Below are 15,075 nucleotides of genomic sequence, written 5' to 3' on the forward strand. Positions count from 1 at the left end.
TTTAATGCTCCTATAACTTTTATTACTGTAAAAAAACAGGATGACATAATGGTATTTACTATTTTTACACACCAGAGGCTTTTAAATTAACTGTGTAACCAAAATATGCGTGTTAGAGAATGTACAAATGTATGGTTAACAGTGTTTGTCATATCAGTCCATCAGAAAAAGTTTTTTTTGTTTGTTTTTTTTTAGTTAGTTGTAATTCGTGGCTCAATATCTCTAGCAGGTTTTAAAAGCCCTTTAAAATTAAATATGAACACAGTTTGGATTAAATAAAAGTACAGTCAAATTTTATCTCCTGTATAAACTTTACTGTACAATGTTAGATCTAGTAACATCTTACAGTGAGTGAACAATACATTTTTAAAACATTCATTAATGTTTGTGAATGTTATTTAATACAAACACTTGATCATTCATGTTTGTTCATTGTGCATTAAATAATTTTAACAGATTGAATTTTTAAATTAACCCTAAGAAGAAGAATTGCCATATAACTATTGTTAGGTCATGTTATCTAACAAATAAAATTTTATTGTAAAGTGTTTTTAATACTACAGTTTCCATCTATTTGATATACACTTAATATATGTAATCTTATCTAAATTTATTATAAAAGCAGAGGTTTGTTATTTCCTGAAAAGTTATATTTTAGCTGGGGTCAATAATCTTATGTTGCATTTGGTCAGACTCAGCCCATTGCTTTACTGAAGTATATTATATTTTCCTTTTACAGCTGCAGACTGAGGAAGATCCTGAAAACACCAGCAAACCCTAAAACAGACAACAGTTAACAGATGTTTTTCAGTGGCAGCAGAACTATGATTAAATGTTTGGGTGAAACTTGTTTACTTTTTTCATACTTTTATTACTTATTTAAAATTGTTTCAAGTTTTTCCACAAGTATAAAGAATGGCATTGGTTTTGTACATTTAATTTTTGTTTAATGTTATTAATAAAAATGTTGTTCAATTAGCATGTTTTTGTGTTTTGCTTTGGTACCGAAATTGGTACCGAGAACCGTGGATTTTCACTGGTATCGGTACCGAATACTGAAATTTTGGTACCGTGACAACACTATTGTGGACCAAATAATTCTAGGTTGTGCATGTGTGACCTAAGTGTACAAAGTACACATTGTTAAAAATCTGGCTGCGTGCATATCTCTGTATGCATACTCTTCCATACACATAAAAACTGAAGTATACTTTAGGCTTCAATTAGACACATGGTTCTTGGCCAGAATAATCTTCAGTATGGACTGGACTTTATCCTGCAAGTCAAAAGCCTGACTACATGAGACTATATACAAGCTCAGCTGTATTTCGTTTAAGTCTACTAGCATTGTCTTCAGCTAGTGGCATGCTAGTTGTCATCTATCTAAGCTACCCTAACAAAGAAAAGCCGCAATTCTTCTCATTTTTGCAGTGACCTACACGTAACAGTCAAAGACTGCATGCCAATTACTGTGCATAATTTCCAGCGGTAGCTAAAGATAGAGAATTGCTACTTGAGAGCCACTATAATAACTTTCAGTTTCCCAGCACTGGACTGAAGCATAATGGCTCTGATGTTCTCAAAGCATTTCTAAAGCTGTGACAATACACAAGTGGCCTGTTTGATGCATATGCATTTCCAGTGCAGATCAGTTTGACATACATTTTAGAGAATTTTCCAAATGATGTTTCACAAGTGGATGCTTTACAACAGTGGCTTTATGTTAGCAGTACCAGCATGAAAACCGGTAATGGCTTTGGCTCAGTCGAGCCTTAAAATAACCAAAGAAATAGTCTGTGGTCTCTGCATACAGAGTAATGAATTACAGAGTTCACGAGAGCAGGGCAAGAGGATAATCTGGACAGTGAATCAAATATCTTCTAAAAATACCATGGTTCTCACTCTATCACTACAGTTCTCCTAGAGAGATCATTATTCTATACAGATTAGTCACTGCTGTCAATTCAAAAAATTAAAAAAGGAGAAAGAACGATCCTTTGTGAATTAATTACTGCCAAGGAGGAAGATCCTGTGCCCACACGCACTCACTCACTCACTCACTCACTCACTCACTCAGCCAGCCAATATTAATTTAATGTCATCTTTCTCTGCATAACCAAAAAAGTTTGGACAAACGTAACTGAATTTCTCATGATCTTCAAAACATGTTTTAATTTTAAGGGTCCTGCTTAAATATTTGAACTAGTTTAGAAAAGACTAATACAAACTGTGCCTGTTAATTAATGTCTTTACAAAACTAAAATTTTAATATATAAATGTACAAGTTGGATCAGTAAAGGAAAAGCGGGAAACAAGTGTCCCAATTTCAATAGTTGGCTGAGAGAATGATCATTTCAATTTTATACCCATCCCTGGGCAAAAATCTCATACAAATAACTAAATATAAAAAGGTGCCTAAAGTTAATGCATTTAAAACAAGACCAAATATGCAAAAAGTGTTACCCTTGCTTTGGTCAGGACTAGGGATGCACCGATACCGATACTGGTATCGGTATCGGGCCCGATACTGAGCTCATGTACTCGTACTCGTACCGTGACGTCATCGACAGAACTTTCAGTGCAGAGACTCTGGCAGCAGCGACAGAATGTCAGGCTCAGCGGTGTGGAAATATTTCAAAATGAATGATGACAACCCCACGCATGGCAGACTGCAAACTTTGCTCCGCAAAAATATCAAGAGGAGGTACAAAAAGCAGTACTTATAATACGAGTAATATGATACAACATCTGAAACTGAAACACAAAAGTGAGCGCGGAGAATTTGCCGCTAGCAGTAACGTTAGCACTCAGCAACCAACCACCCTGCAGCAAACCTTTGCAAGACGAGAGAAAATGACAAGAGATAACCCGAGAGCCAAACAAATAACAGAGGTGCTTACCCAATTCATTGTTCTTGACGATCAACCGCTTTCAGTCGTTGATAACATGGGATTTCGTCACCTTGTTAATGTTTTGAAACCGAAGTACGAGATTCCCAGTCGCCGCCATGTCACAGATATTGTATTGCCACAAATACATGACGCAGTGAAAAAGCATGTCGTGAGCATGTTGCATGACATAAAAGCAATTAGCTTTACCACTGACATTTGGAGTTGTAGTGTAAATCCAGTGTCTCTCATCAGCTTAACGGCGCAGTGGATAGATGGCGATTTCACTCTACAGAAAATCGTGCTTCATGCAAAGCAATTTCGAGGCTCACATATGGGTCAAGCGATAGCGAGCGTAATTGAGGAAATGCTTGCGACTTGGGCAATACCCAAAAGTTCTGTCCATGTTGTGGTCCGTGACAATGCCAAAAACATGGTAAAGGGCATGGAGGAGGCCGGAGTTTCTAGTCTTCCATGTGTGGCACATACTTTACAGCTGGCCGTCACAGAGGGTCTGCTGTCACAGCGCAGCGTGACGGAGGCTGTGGGACTGGGGCGCAAAATAGTCGGCCACTTAAAACACTCCAACCTGGCATACTCTCGGTTACAGGATATTCAGACACAGCTCGGTCAACCAATAAAAAGACTTCAGCAAGATGTGCAGACTCGTTGGAATAGCACATTCTACATGGTGCAGTCTCTGATTGAGCAAAAACGGGCGATTGGAGTATATGTGTCTGAAAACGAGCTCCCTGCCACTCTAACTTCAAACCAGTGGAATCTTCTGGAGAAGATGGTAAATGTCTTGGCTCCCTTTGAAGAAATGACTCGTCAAGTGAGTTCTTCAGATGCTTTAGCCTCAGATGTAATTCCTGCTGTCACTGTGCTACAGAGACTGTTGCTGAAACAAATGATTGAGGACCACGGAATCAAAACAATGAAGAGCACTTTGCTTGATGCTTTGCAGAGGTGCTTTTCCAACATGGAGCAAAACCCACTTTACTGCATTGCAAGTTTACTTGATCCGAGGTAATTAATATTTTTGTGCTCAATTTTAAATTAATTAATAAATTTTGCTATAAATTTATAAAATTATGATTATAAATTAAGTTAATAGATAAGCTTTAATTTGCTCATTTACAAATGCTCTGAGGAACATCCTTAGCTAATGGCTTATGAACACTTACACTTACAATTATTGTGTTGCTCACAATGATTAGACAGTTCACTGTTACACAACAGTGAACATCGCTACACAGTGTTATGTTATAAACATCTGTTCAGTGAAATTAGTTTGCAGCTTTTTGACAACTTTGTGACAGGTTGATAAAGACATTTTTTATTTTATTTTATTATTATTATTAATAATATTATTTTATTATGCCCTTGGTTTGGTTATGGAAATTATTAGATACTGTGAAAATGGTTTGTACTTTGACAACCTTGTGACAAGCAGAAAAAAAAATTGTTTGAGTTACAGTTGTTCATAATTACAGAGAAGCTGTCCTAAAATTATTAGTCTCACTGTGTCATTACTTGGAAAACTGCCACATCCCAAAAAACAGGTATCGGTATCGGTATCGGCGAGTACCAGGAAAAAACTATCGGTACTCGTACTCTGTCTTTAAAAAATGGTATCGGTGCATCCCTAGTCAGGACTTAATGCTGTTTGCAGAATAAAACAACAAGGGCAGACAGAGTGATAGATGGGTTTAATGTAGAGCGCAGGCCACAGGTGATAATGTCCCGATGTGTTCAATACCCATATGCCCATGGGGTCAAGCTGTTTTATTATACGTCTCTGTTCTTGTACCCACAGAGCTGTCCATCAGCCTGAAATCTGTCCTATTTTCCCCCACAGACAGACACAAAGGCCAAACAGACGGATGCGTCTGGAGTTTGGCACCTTGTCAATACTGTGCCTTTTCTCTGCCAGCGAGACCAAAGACCAGCCATGTCTCGCAGCACGACTGCCCTAACAGACACTCTCCATGCTAAACACTGTCATAAAGCACATCCTGCAGACATGGCTATTTAAAAAAAAAATCCTTGCTAGGATTGTGACGGTGAGGAAATTTTCCCACCGGTTAATTGACGTGTGACAACACCGGTAATACCGGTATCACCGTGGGGGCGGGGGCGTTCCCTCTTTCTCTCGCTTTCCTTCGCTTTTAAATAGCTTGTAAAAGCGGCGTGCGCATTTTACTTTCACTTTCAAATAGCGGCAATTCGGCGTAAAGCAATTGTTCGTTTTTAGTTGACGTAACCGGTGTTGCGGCTTAACACCTCTCTCTATTCTTTCGGTCTCTTTCTCTTCATCTCTCTTAATTTCTCTGACTATTCCTCTCTGATCCCAATCGGTAAAATCAGAGGTCCATGTCCATAACAATAAAGTCACTGGGCAATCGTGCACACTCTCTCTCTCTCTCTCAGCACCGTCCACGAGTGTCACTGCGGAGTGCAAAACACATTCAGATGCCAACAAGTCCTGCGCTGCAGGGATAGTTCAGACAAAAATGAAAATTCTGATATAATTTACTCATCCTCATGTCGTTCCAAACCAGAGTACAGATAAATGAACTTCAATGGTAATTCTTTTATGGTGCTGTTTGGCTGTTTTTGGAGCATGGAAACTATAAAGTAATCAGTTTTCGTTAAATAGAAAAGTGATGCTCAGACAATGCGCTTAACATAACCTACTGTGCTTTAAAAAACGTCAGAGAGGGTGAGTAAATGACAGAATTTGAATTTTTGGTGAATGGTTCCTAAAAATGTGGGAGGGGTGTGTGCTTTAAAACTGAGAAACAGTTTCTACTACTTACATCAGCAAACTTGTGGTTCCTGAAATGCGATTTATTGCACTTCAACAGCTGCACAGCCAAATTGCAATCTTGCCGATACCGTTCCTGCACGAGGAGAGAAAATGGATATAAGAACTAGCGTCAGGGAAACAGATTTGAGAACACATCAAATACAGAAAAGAGCCTTCAACATCCACTGTTTGGAATGACACTTTCCTTAAATTAAACTGAAATTGTCATTTATGAAAGAAGAAAAGCAAACACACACAGTATGAGTCAGTGTTTGGACATACATATGCTTCCTTACAAATCTGCTGAGTTAAAGGCTTATAGTTTGAAATCAGTTTTGTAAATGAATATAAGTTGTGCTTATGAATGATTCTTTGTTTTTTTATAGCCAACAAGTGTCCAGCATGCATGTGAACTCCAACACTGTTTAAAAAGCATCCCAGGATGTTGAGTGAGCAGAGTATAGACAAAGAATAATTCCAATACTGATTAATTTAATATTTTATTGACTTACTGTTACTCTAAAACGGGGGTTCTAAACCTTTTTGACTCCAAGGCCTCTTCGGTCTAATTTTGTTTTCGGAACTGATTTTAATCTCCAGTTTTTTGTTCTAATAATAAAAAATATATATATATATAAACTGTAACTGAAATAAAAAATTAGAATGAAAACAATTCAATTTTAACATTCCAGAAGTTTTAGGAGCTTAATATTCTTCCTACTCTTTTTAACCAATGAACCAATCTTCCAGTTGTTTGTGAACAGTTAGATAAGGATTTCAAAAATATTTCAACCTAATAAAATATTTTACAGCTTGGCATAACTAGTAAAATATAGATTATTCATTAAAATGCCCATAACATTTTAAAATTCTATAATTTTACGTAACTTTTCTAGGTCTTAAAAAAAAAAAAAATAATTATAAAAATAAATAAAATCACACTTTTAAAATAGATTTCAGTATATTTCGTTTTTTAAAGACTGCGGGGAACCCTGGTTCTTTAAAGGAAAAAAAAAACCTTGTTGAGGGGGTGAATTAAAATATATTAAGTTCTACTTGTTTAACTTATTTGGTATATCATTTTAAAACATTAGAAGTCACCTTGAGGTCCGCTTAAAAGTTTGCTGAGACCCCTAGTGGGCTCTGGACCCCTGGTTGAGAACCACTGCTCTAATATGTTGAAAAATATGTATGAGCAGTTCTGTCCAAATCTTTGACTGACACTTTATAAGTAAACCAAGGAAAATGGCACCCAAGGTAGCAGTCTTCAGGATTAAAAACTAAAAAAGCCCATAAAGGGAAAAAATTCCCCTAACATCAACCTCAGAGGAACGAGCTATGATTGATGTATGCTCTATCTGTCTAAGGAGATGAAACGCTCTGTTTAAACACCGCAAACAGATGGCTATCAGTTTCTCCAGTGCTATAATTAGTTCCCTGTGGCACTGTTTCATACATGTGGTGTAATAAAGGCACATCTCAGAACGACCTGCATTCGTTATTCCTCGTGGAGTTACTCAAAATCTTAAAAAAAAAAGCATTGTCAGAATATCTGTCTGTTAATTTACACTCCAGTGTCACTTGAATACAGTGTTTATATAATGTGAATCAAATCTCTCATTATGAATAAAGGGCTTCGTCATGCAAATAGTCCCACAAATGATTTAAAAGGCTGTTTTTTTTTTCCATCTAAAAATGCTAGCCTTGTGGGAAGTGTATGTTGAGTGTTGTTGTTTAAATGCAGTTTGAATCTTAAAATGAGAAGGAAATAAGGAATAAGGAGATTTTCGCTTGTTCCACAGTAAAGCTCCAAAAGCCAGACATCATTTCTGGAATCTGACAGTAGACTTTATGAAATCTCAGCCCAGATCCTCCTCATGCAACTTTCAATTTTCAGCTCCAGTAGTTATCAGTCCCTGTAACACTGCAGCTCTGACAACCCGAGTCCAAAACTTGCCTCAAACCCAAACACACACAAAGCTCTGATATCACACGTACATTCAGTTCCTCCAGCTTGTCGATAGTGTTTTTGGCATCCACGAGTTTATTCGTGAGCTCCACTATCTCTTGATCCATGGTTTTCTTGTCTCTTTCCACTTTACGGAGCTGTAAGGAGAAAAAAGACATTCATGTAAACTTTAATGTTAAAGGTCTCAGATGAGGTTCAACTTCTCTCAACAACACACTAAAACAAGTTTTTCTTCAGTCCTAATTTCATTGCTGACATGGCACCAGCTGCAAAGAAAAAGTCATCCAAAGAGCCTGGAAATGTGTTTGAGGCACAGCCCATGAGGAAAACGAATAAAACAGGAAAGGAATCAATTGATAATCTCATTGCAAATAAGCATCACTCTTCTCTTGGCGTGTCTCGATCTCCAATATTTCTGTCCAATTAGGTCTGTCTCTGATAAACCAACTTTACTTACCATCTTGTGTTTTCAAACTCAAAGCCATTTTATTTTATTTGTAATGGTGATCTTTCGTACAATGACAACTCATACTGATCACTCAACTCCAAAAAGAAACAGAAGTCCATATACTCTACCATTCAAAATTTGGGGAAGGCAAGAATTTTTATTGTTTATTGTAACAATGTTAAAAAACTTTTTTTCTATTTGAATATATTTCAACATGTAATTTATTCCTTTGATGCAAAGCTGAATTTTCAGCATCATTACTCTTCAGTAATTCAGTCTTCAGTGTCACATGATCCTTCAGAAATCATTCTAATATGCTAATTTAATGCTCAAAGAAACATTTATCAGTTGAAAACAGTTGTGCAAAAACGTCTTCTGTCTGACTTTCTGTCTGAGTTCAGTGTTTTTCTAATTGAGGCGTGAGAGTGCTGTCTGAAGACACTTCACTCCTGCCGTGATAGCAAAGTCTGAAATGTCTTTGCACAAAAATGACTCAACAAAAGCTCTTGAAAAACTTTAAAGAGGACATACTTAGCAGAAGCTTTGATACTTAAGACGCACTTCAGCCCTGCCGGCTCTTGGTTTAAGTGGAGACAAGAGAGATACAAAGAGAGACACTGAGAAAAAGTAGACACTGACAGACACTGTGACCCTTAATCTGAAGCGTGGCATGTCCATAACAAAGTAATTATCTTTATAATCACTGTTTGACTGGACAATGTGGACCAATAAAAAAGAGTTAAGGAGCGGGCAGCCTTTCAACAAAATGCAGAGTCCACATGTAATAACGGCAATGCAAAAGCCAGTATAATGCACAGCACATCTGACGGAAACAGGGATAGAAAGGAGGGATCGAAAGGAACTGTTTTGATCAGTTTAACAGCTGCATTCACACCATCCAAAGTTGTAGTCAAGTGGTCAAAATGCCAACATGTGTCTGCGCTTTGTTGCTACTCTAAAAGGTTTCATAATTGACTAAGAATGCATCCTTTGTTTATGAAATATATGCCCATATAATATCATATATGTCTGTCTACCTGCAACCTACACAAAGACATCCGTTACATGTCATGTGTTACAAGACATGTTATTTTGACCAACATAGCTGAAAAATGATCATTTGTAGCTATTAAGATATTGTTATATTGAATATTGGCTCCCACTTTGTTTCAAGTGGCGTTAACTACTATGTACTTACATTTAAATTAATCACACCGGGGAGAGAAAATGGCTAATTGGGCCCAATTTGGACATTTTCACTTAGGGGTGTACTCACTTTTGTGGCCAGCGGTTTAGACATTAATGGCTGTGTGTTGAGATATTTTGAGGGGACAGCAAATTTACACTGTTATAGACTAGTCTGTTGGCGTTTGTCGGTGCGGTGTGAATTGGCCTTAAAGCAGCACTCTGAGTGAGCTTGCGTCCCAAAAGCACCTACGGTAAGAAACGATGGGCCCTTCACGAGGTGGAACAGGTCGGCCGGGATAATCCCCGTCTCCGCGACGAGAGATTACTGAGCAGAATGCCACCCGTTTCACCTGTGACTGGCAAAGCTCTATGCAGAGGTCATGGATATGAGATCTCGCCGTGCAGAACTAAGATACCGCTGGGATTTAATTGAAAATGAACATAAATCATCGAGAGCTAATGCTTATACACGCATGGAGTCTTCAGACGTGATTAAGAGCGAGCGGCTCGTTCTGAAGTCTCCCAGTCATGTTAAATTACTCTAGAGATAATTTTGCAGAGCACCCAAGAGTGATAAAAGATTCCTAAAATAACTTATTATAGATGCATGTTTGATTCAATTTTCATTTGAGCGAAACTGGAAAAAGGCCGATTCATTAAAAAAAAAGGCCGAAAATTTAGATTCATATTGGCTTTAATAAAACATGAAATCCTTTAAAAATGTATTACAACAACCAACAGCGGTTTCCAAAGATATTTTAATGAATGCATCATACTGAACACAGGACACATGGTTTCTGTGATGCATAATCACATTCAAATAATCTTAAAACAGCATTCATCCTAATTGAATAACATTGACTGCAGTCTGTGACAGTTATGATGTATTAGAAGATCCAGTGGGAATCGTTTTATACTTACTAAAGAAAAAGAGGCTTAGGGACACATTTGTACATTTATTCAATCTTTAGCTTTTGTTGTTGTTCATTTTTTTCCCTCTCGATTGTTCTCAGACAATTACTTTGTCTTTGTTTGAGCACTAAAGCACAGAACATTTTCATCCAAAAAGCATGCAAAAACATGCAGATTTCTATCTGCTACCAAATCGCCTGACTGATCCATCAGCACGGACTTAACTGTGACAATTTTGACCACAACCAGAGTGGTCATTCGGGGCTCTCTGCATTTGTTCTTCTTTTTTTTGAACGGAAAAAAAACATCAATGGCAAATCAATCATTTTAAAAGGGAGCGGAATCTGCTTAGATTTCTTGTGACTGAATTTGAAACAGTATTAGAGTGGCAAATGAATGACAGCACGTCAACACTGAAGTATCATGGGTCTTTTCCTGCAGAAATGTTTTATAGCCTATGCCATGAAAAAATGAATACATTTAACATCAATGCTTGAAAACCTTTGATCCACTTAAAGGGATAGTTCACCCAGAAAAGTAAATTCTCATCATTGTCTCACACTCATGTCGATCCATACCTGCATGACTTTCTTTTCTGTGCAACATAAAAGGTGAATTTTTTGATGAAAATCCTGGTTATTCTTTTTAAATGTATGTAAATGAAGGGTTGAAAAGCTCCAAAATAGCAAAAAAAAAAAGTGGTATAAATGACTCTTTTGAAGCTATTAAATAGCTTTTTGAGTACTTTTTGAAGCTTGAAAGCGCTTATTCAAATTCTAACGCATTGCAAAGATTAGTATATTATTAAAAATTAGTGGTTGACGGATATATCACCAAGGCTGATATATAAGCCAATATTTGGTAAAAAATATTTGGCATGTTTGGTAAGAGGCGGGACTTTTATTTTGACAGCGCAAATTAAAGATTACAAGGGCACGTGAATTAAAAAACAAAAACAATGATGTGCATGAATAAATTATTTATAACTGGAATATTCCACACAAAAAAATAAGAACTGTCCATTTTGATTTCATTGTTACTTTAAATTGTGTGATGTGAACAGCTGAAGTTTTTAGGAAAATCATGACAACAGGAGTGTGCTCACACACTGTTTTAACTGCACTGCAGTGAGATAAGAGCAGTGGGAAGTGACTACGATCATCCATGGCATGATTATTTGCCCATCACAGCTCAACTATAAAGGCAGAGTCCAAAATGAACATCCAGAAAGAGCCAAAAGCGAGTCAGATTTGGCTTTACACTTGGCGAGTAAACAAAACTCACAGTTGGTTTGTAGCAGAACTGCAACAATTTAAAACACAATGCAAGAATAACTGCGTTTTTATCTCAAGTGCGAATCAAAGCAACACAATCCCTGTTGCTTGTCTTCCAACAACAATTTTCCCAGTGGAAAATACTGTTACTTGTTTGCTATTCCCTGGAGAATGAAACAAAGCAAAAGGTTCCTCAACTACAGTTCATAATACTTGTGACAAACTGACTGAGAGTGGCGTCGTTAGGGCACAAGGAACAATTAAAGACATCAGTGTTTAAGATAAAGGACGTCAGAAAGGGAAAGTGAAGTGTAAAGGTTACCAGGGCGTGAAGTTTCTCCTCCAGGTCCTGATTAGCTCTCTGAGATGCCGTATAGCTGTTCTGCAGTCTGTGGGGGGAACAAAACAAATGTATGTCATTGTCAAGGTATAAAGCTATATCCAGATCTTATATGATAAATCCTGGTGCGGTGTGGGATTGAGATGGACATGATGGCCATTGACATTAAAACAACACAGGAAACCGTACAGGATTTCTCTGCTGTGCTGGGAAATGCTACTGCAAATGCTACTGCATCCCGTCAGCTCCCAGAAGCTCACCGGAGCTCATCTCAGCTAAAGGCAGAGGTACGGCAGCTGAAGAAATATTCACAAGTCATTGCAATAATAAGACCTTATATTTGAAACACCGAGCTGTAGGAGAGTGTGTCTGATGTTAAAGTCATCAAATCCTCAAGCGGTCACAACTCCAACGCAGATTACAGAATAAGCCAGAAGAGGAAAAGGAGAGACATTTTCATCACAAAAAGCCATTAAGCTTATCCTCTGTGCAAGTTTTTTTTTTTTTGCTGATAAAATATTGCAAATAAAAAGTCAAGGCATTTTTTTTTTCTCATTTCAGTACTTTCAAGTCATATACAATATAATGGTAGCATATCTGGCATAGAATGATGCCAAAAAGTATTCTTGTTTGTTTTATATCAGAAATTTAAGCATGTGAATAATTCAGTTTAAACTTAAAATAATGTAACATATACTGTATACACTGGCAGTCTGTTATGCTCACCAAGGCTGTATTTATTTGCAGTACAAACAACAATATTGTGGAAATATTATTATAATTTATAATAACTGTTTTCTGAATATATTTTAAAACGTTCCTGTGATCAAATCTGAATTTTCAGCATCATTATTCCCGTCTTCAGTGCCACATGATCCTTCAGAAATCATTCTAATATGCTGATTTGCTGCTATTATTATCAATGTTGAAAATAGTTGTACTGCTTTTTGGTACCTTTTTTTCAAATGCATGAGATAGATCTTATTGTGAATGACTCATCTATGTAATGACTCCCATCTCTCTTCAAGAGATGTGATATGGCGCCGACGGTGATGGCTGCCTCCGTGGCTTGCTCCGCAGTTGTTTTTATGTTTTTGTTAGTTTGTCCTGTCTTTAGTTATATCCCTGCAATCAGTTTCACCAGAGACAAATTGCTGGACATTCGGCAGTACACACCACCCGATATTTCACCGGTTTTCGATTATTCTGATGTTTTGCTGGACATTGTAGTTGGCGGAGCAGCGGCGCAGACGGGGGAAGCGAGCCGGTGCGCTCGTGAAGCTCAAGGCAGCGCGGATTCAGAACGGCGTTGCCTAGCATCCATCTGGCGAACCTCCGCTCTCTACCCAACAAAACGGACGAACTCCTTCTGCTCTCCCGGACAAATAAGGATTTTTCAAACTTATTTCAAACTTTTCACGGAAACCTGGCTGAAAGACGCCATTCCGGACAGCGCGTTGAGTCTCCCGGGCTTTCAGCTGTACATACCTGGCAATAAAGCTCATTCTGATTCTGTAAGCTTAATTTTTTACATTTTGTTTGGACCTCATAATATTTAATCAAAATGCAATATCCACATCTTAAAATCCAATCAACAACCGACAGATAGATCCCTGCCCTATATATTTTTTATTTTTTGATAATGTTATACTCAGAAATACGTCACAATAAGGACGAAAAGATCTGATGCTACTAATTCAGAGAACAGAAACCATCACCGTGCCCAAAACTGTGATCATCTGATGTGTGAAAACATCATGTTATTCAGAGTATTTTTGCCTACTGTTTTATGAATATTTTTTAAGACACTACTCATTTTACAATGTGCTTTTTGGATATTTTGTAGTAAAAACAGGTCATTCACACAAAATGAAAATCTCTCATCATATGACTTGCTTTCTGTTTTACGAAAACTATCCTGGCCATTCTTTTTTCATATAACTGAAGTGAATAGGCATTATGATACCTTTATGCTGCTACTCGACAGATCCAAAGTTTCTCATTATATGGAAAAGAGCAGCCAGGATAGCCATATGGGATTGAAACTATTCCTTTAAAAATTTAGATAGTACTTAATATGTTTAATATTCATTTAATATTAATAATTTACACAGTAGATTTTCAGAGGTTAAGAAGTATTAAAGACCAAACACATGAAGAAATGACGGGTGGGCTACATGAAGTGATGCTGATCCCTTCTGATTTCATATCTTCATTGAATCAACACTGAATTCACGAAATGAGATTCAGCACAAGGCGCCAAGGCTTCTGTTCATAGAACTTTTAGAAGAAAGCATCAATTCGAATACAGAATTTGTGCTTACAAAGACCATCTGGCCTGCGAATAAACAGGTAATTAAGTAAACAAACAAACATCTATAACAATACCTCTCATTCGAGGGTTCCCAGAGCCTCCAGCACCTGGTGCAAATCGCCACAGCGCATGTGACAATGTTACGGCACTAGATCAGAGATGGCATTCAAACGCCAACGCTGCAGAATTACTAACCAATTGCAATCCAATTAGGCTATTATCTGCGGAGAGCTGGCATGCAGGTTTAGGATGTGGCAGGCGGGGAAATGGAAGAGCAAATGTGAGCACCACACTTTTTTGATAGAAAGAATGCTGGGTAATTCAATCTCTCTGCCATCTGAAAGCATATAAGCCTGAGATGCATCCTGATTGGAGATAAAGTGGCATGATTGCAGCCAAATTATACACCGACTCAATCACAAAGCACTGCACTCAGAGCGCCAGGGGCATATCAGGCCGATCTGAGCCCGTGATTAAATCTGCACTCAGATCTGCTGATCTAAAGCTAAACTTATAACAGTGATTCCGAACAAAGTGCGTAGTGACGTTTACTGCGACAAGTCATTTTTTGTCCATCTTGAAAGCCAAAAAGCTGCATGAAAGAGACAATCAATTATATATAATTACTAGTGGATGCGCTATACTTTTATTATTTGGAAAGTGACCAATAATCTGTGACCAATATTTTATATGTAGATTGATTTCTCCTCTCTAAACTGTTTCTCAAGCGCGCTCTCTCATCACTGCTGCTGCTGCGTGAATATGACGCATCACAACACCACGGAGACCTGAGGAAAAACTGGGATTAAAGTCCAAAACCTGACTTGAAATATTCTAACAAATCAATCGTGGCTAAAGCGGTTCCATTAACGACAAATTAAATTAACACAATCTCACTAATTTGTGCACGCTTATTCTTAAGCAGACCTT

At 37.6% G+C, this 15,075-nt stretch overlaps 1 protein-coding gene across 1 annotated transcript in view; it reads right to left on the minus strand.

Annotated features, from left to right (window-relative positions):
• Nucleotides 1–15,075, minus strand: part of LOC107696373 (tight junction-associated protein 1-like) — a 91,800-nt gene that overhangs the window by 5,760 nt on the left and 70,965 nt on the right. The window contains exons 6-8 of the mRNA XM_016496672.1: nt 11,814–11,880; nt 7,699–7,806; nt 5,711–5,794 (exon numbers count right to left, since the gene is read on the minus strand). Of these exons, the coding sequence (XP_016352158.1) occupies nt 5,711–5,794; nt 7,699–7,806; nt 11,814–11,880 (259 nt within the window). The remainder of the gene's footprint in view (nt 1–5,710; nt 5,795–7,698; nt 7,807–11,813; nt 11,881–15,075) is intronic.

Source organism: Sinocyclocheilus anshuiensis, unplaced genomic scaffold (assembly GCF_001515605.1).
Source record: "Sinocyclocheilus anshuiensis isolate Anshui unplaced genomic scaffold, SAMN03320099.WGS_v1.1 scaffold963, whole genome shotgun sequence".
NCBI lineage: Eukaryota > Metazoa > Chordata > Actinopteri > Cypriniformes > Cyprinidae > Sinocyclocheilus > Sinocyclocheilus anshuiensis.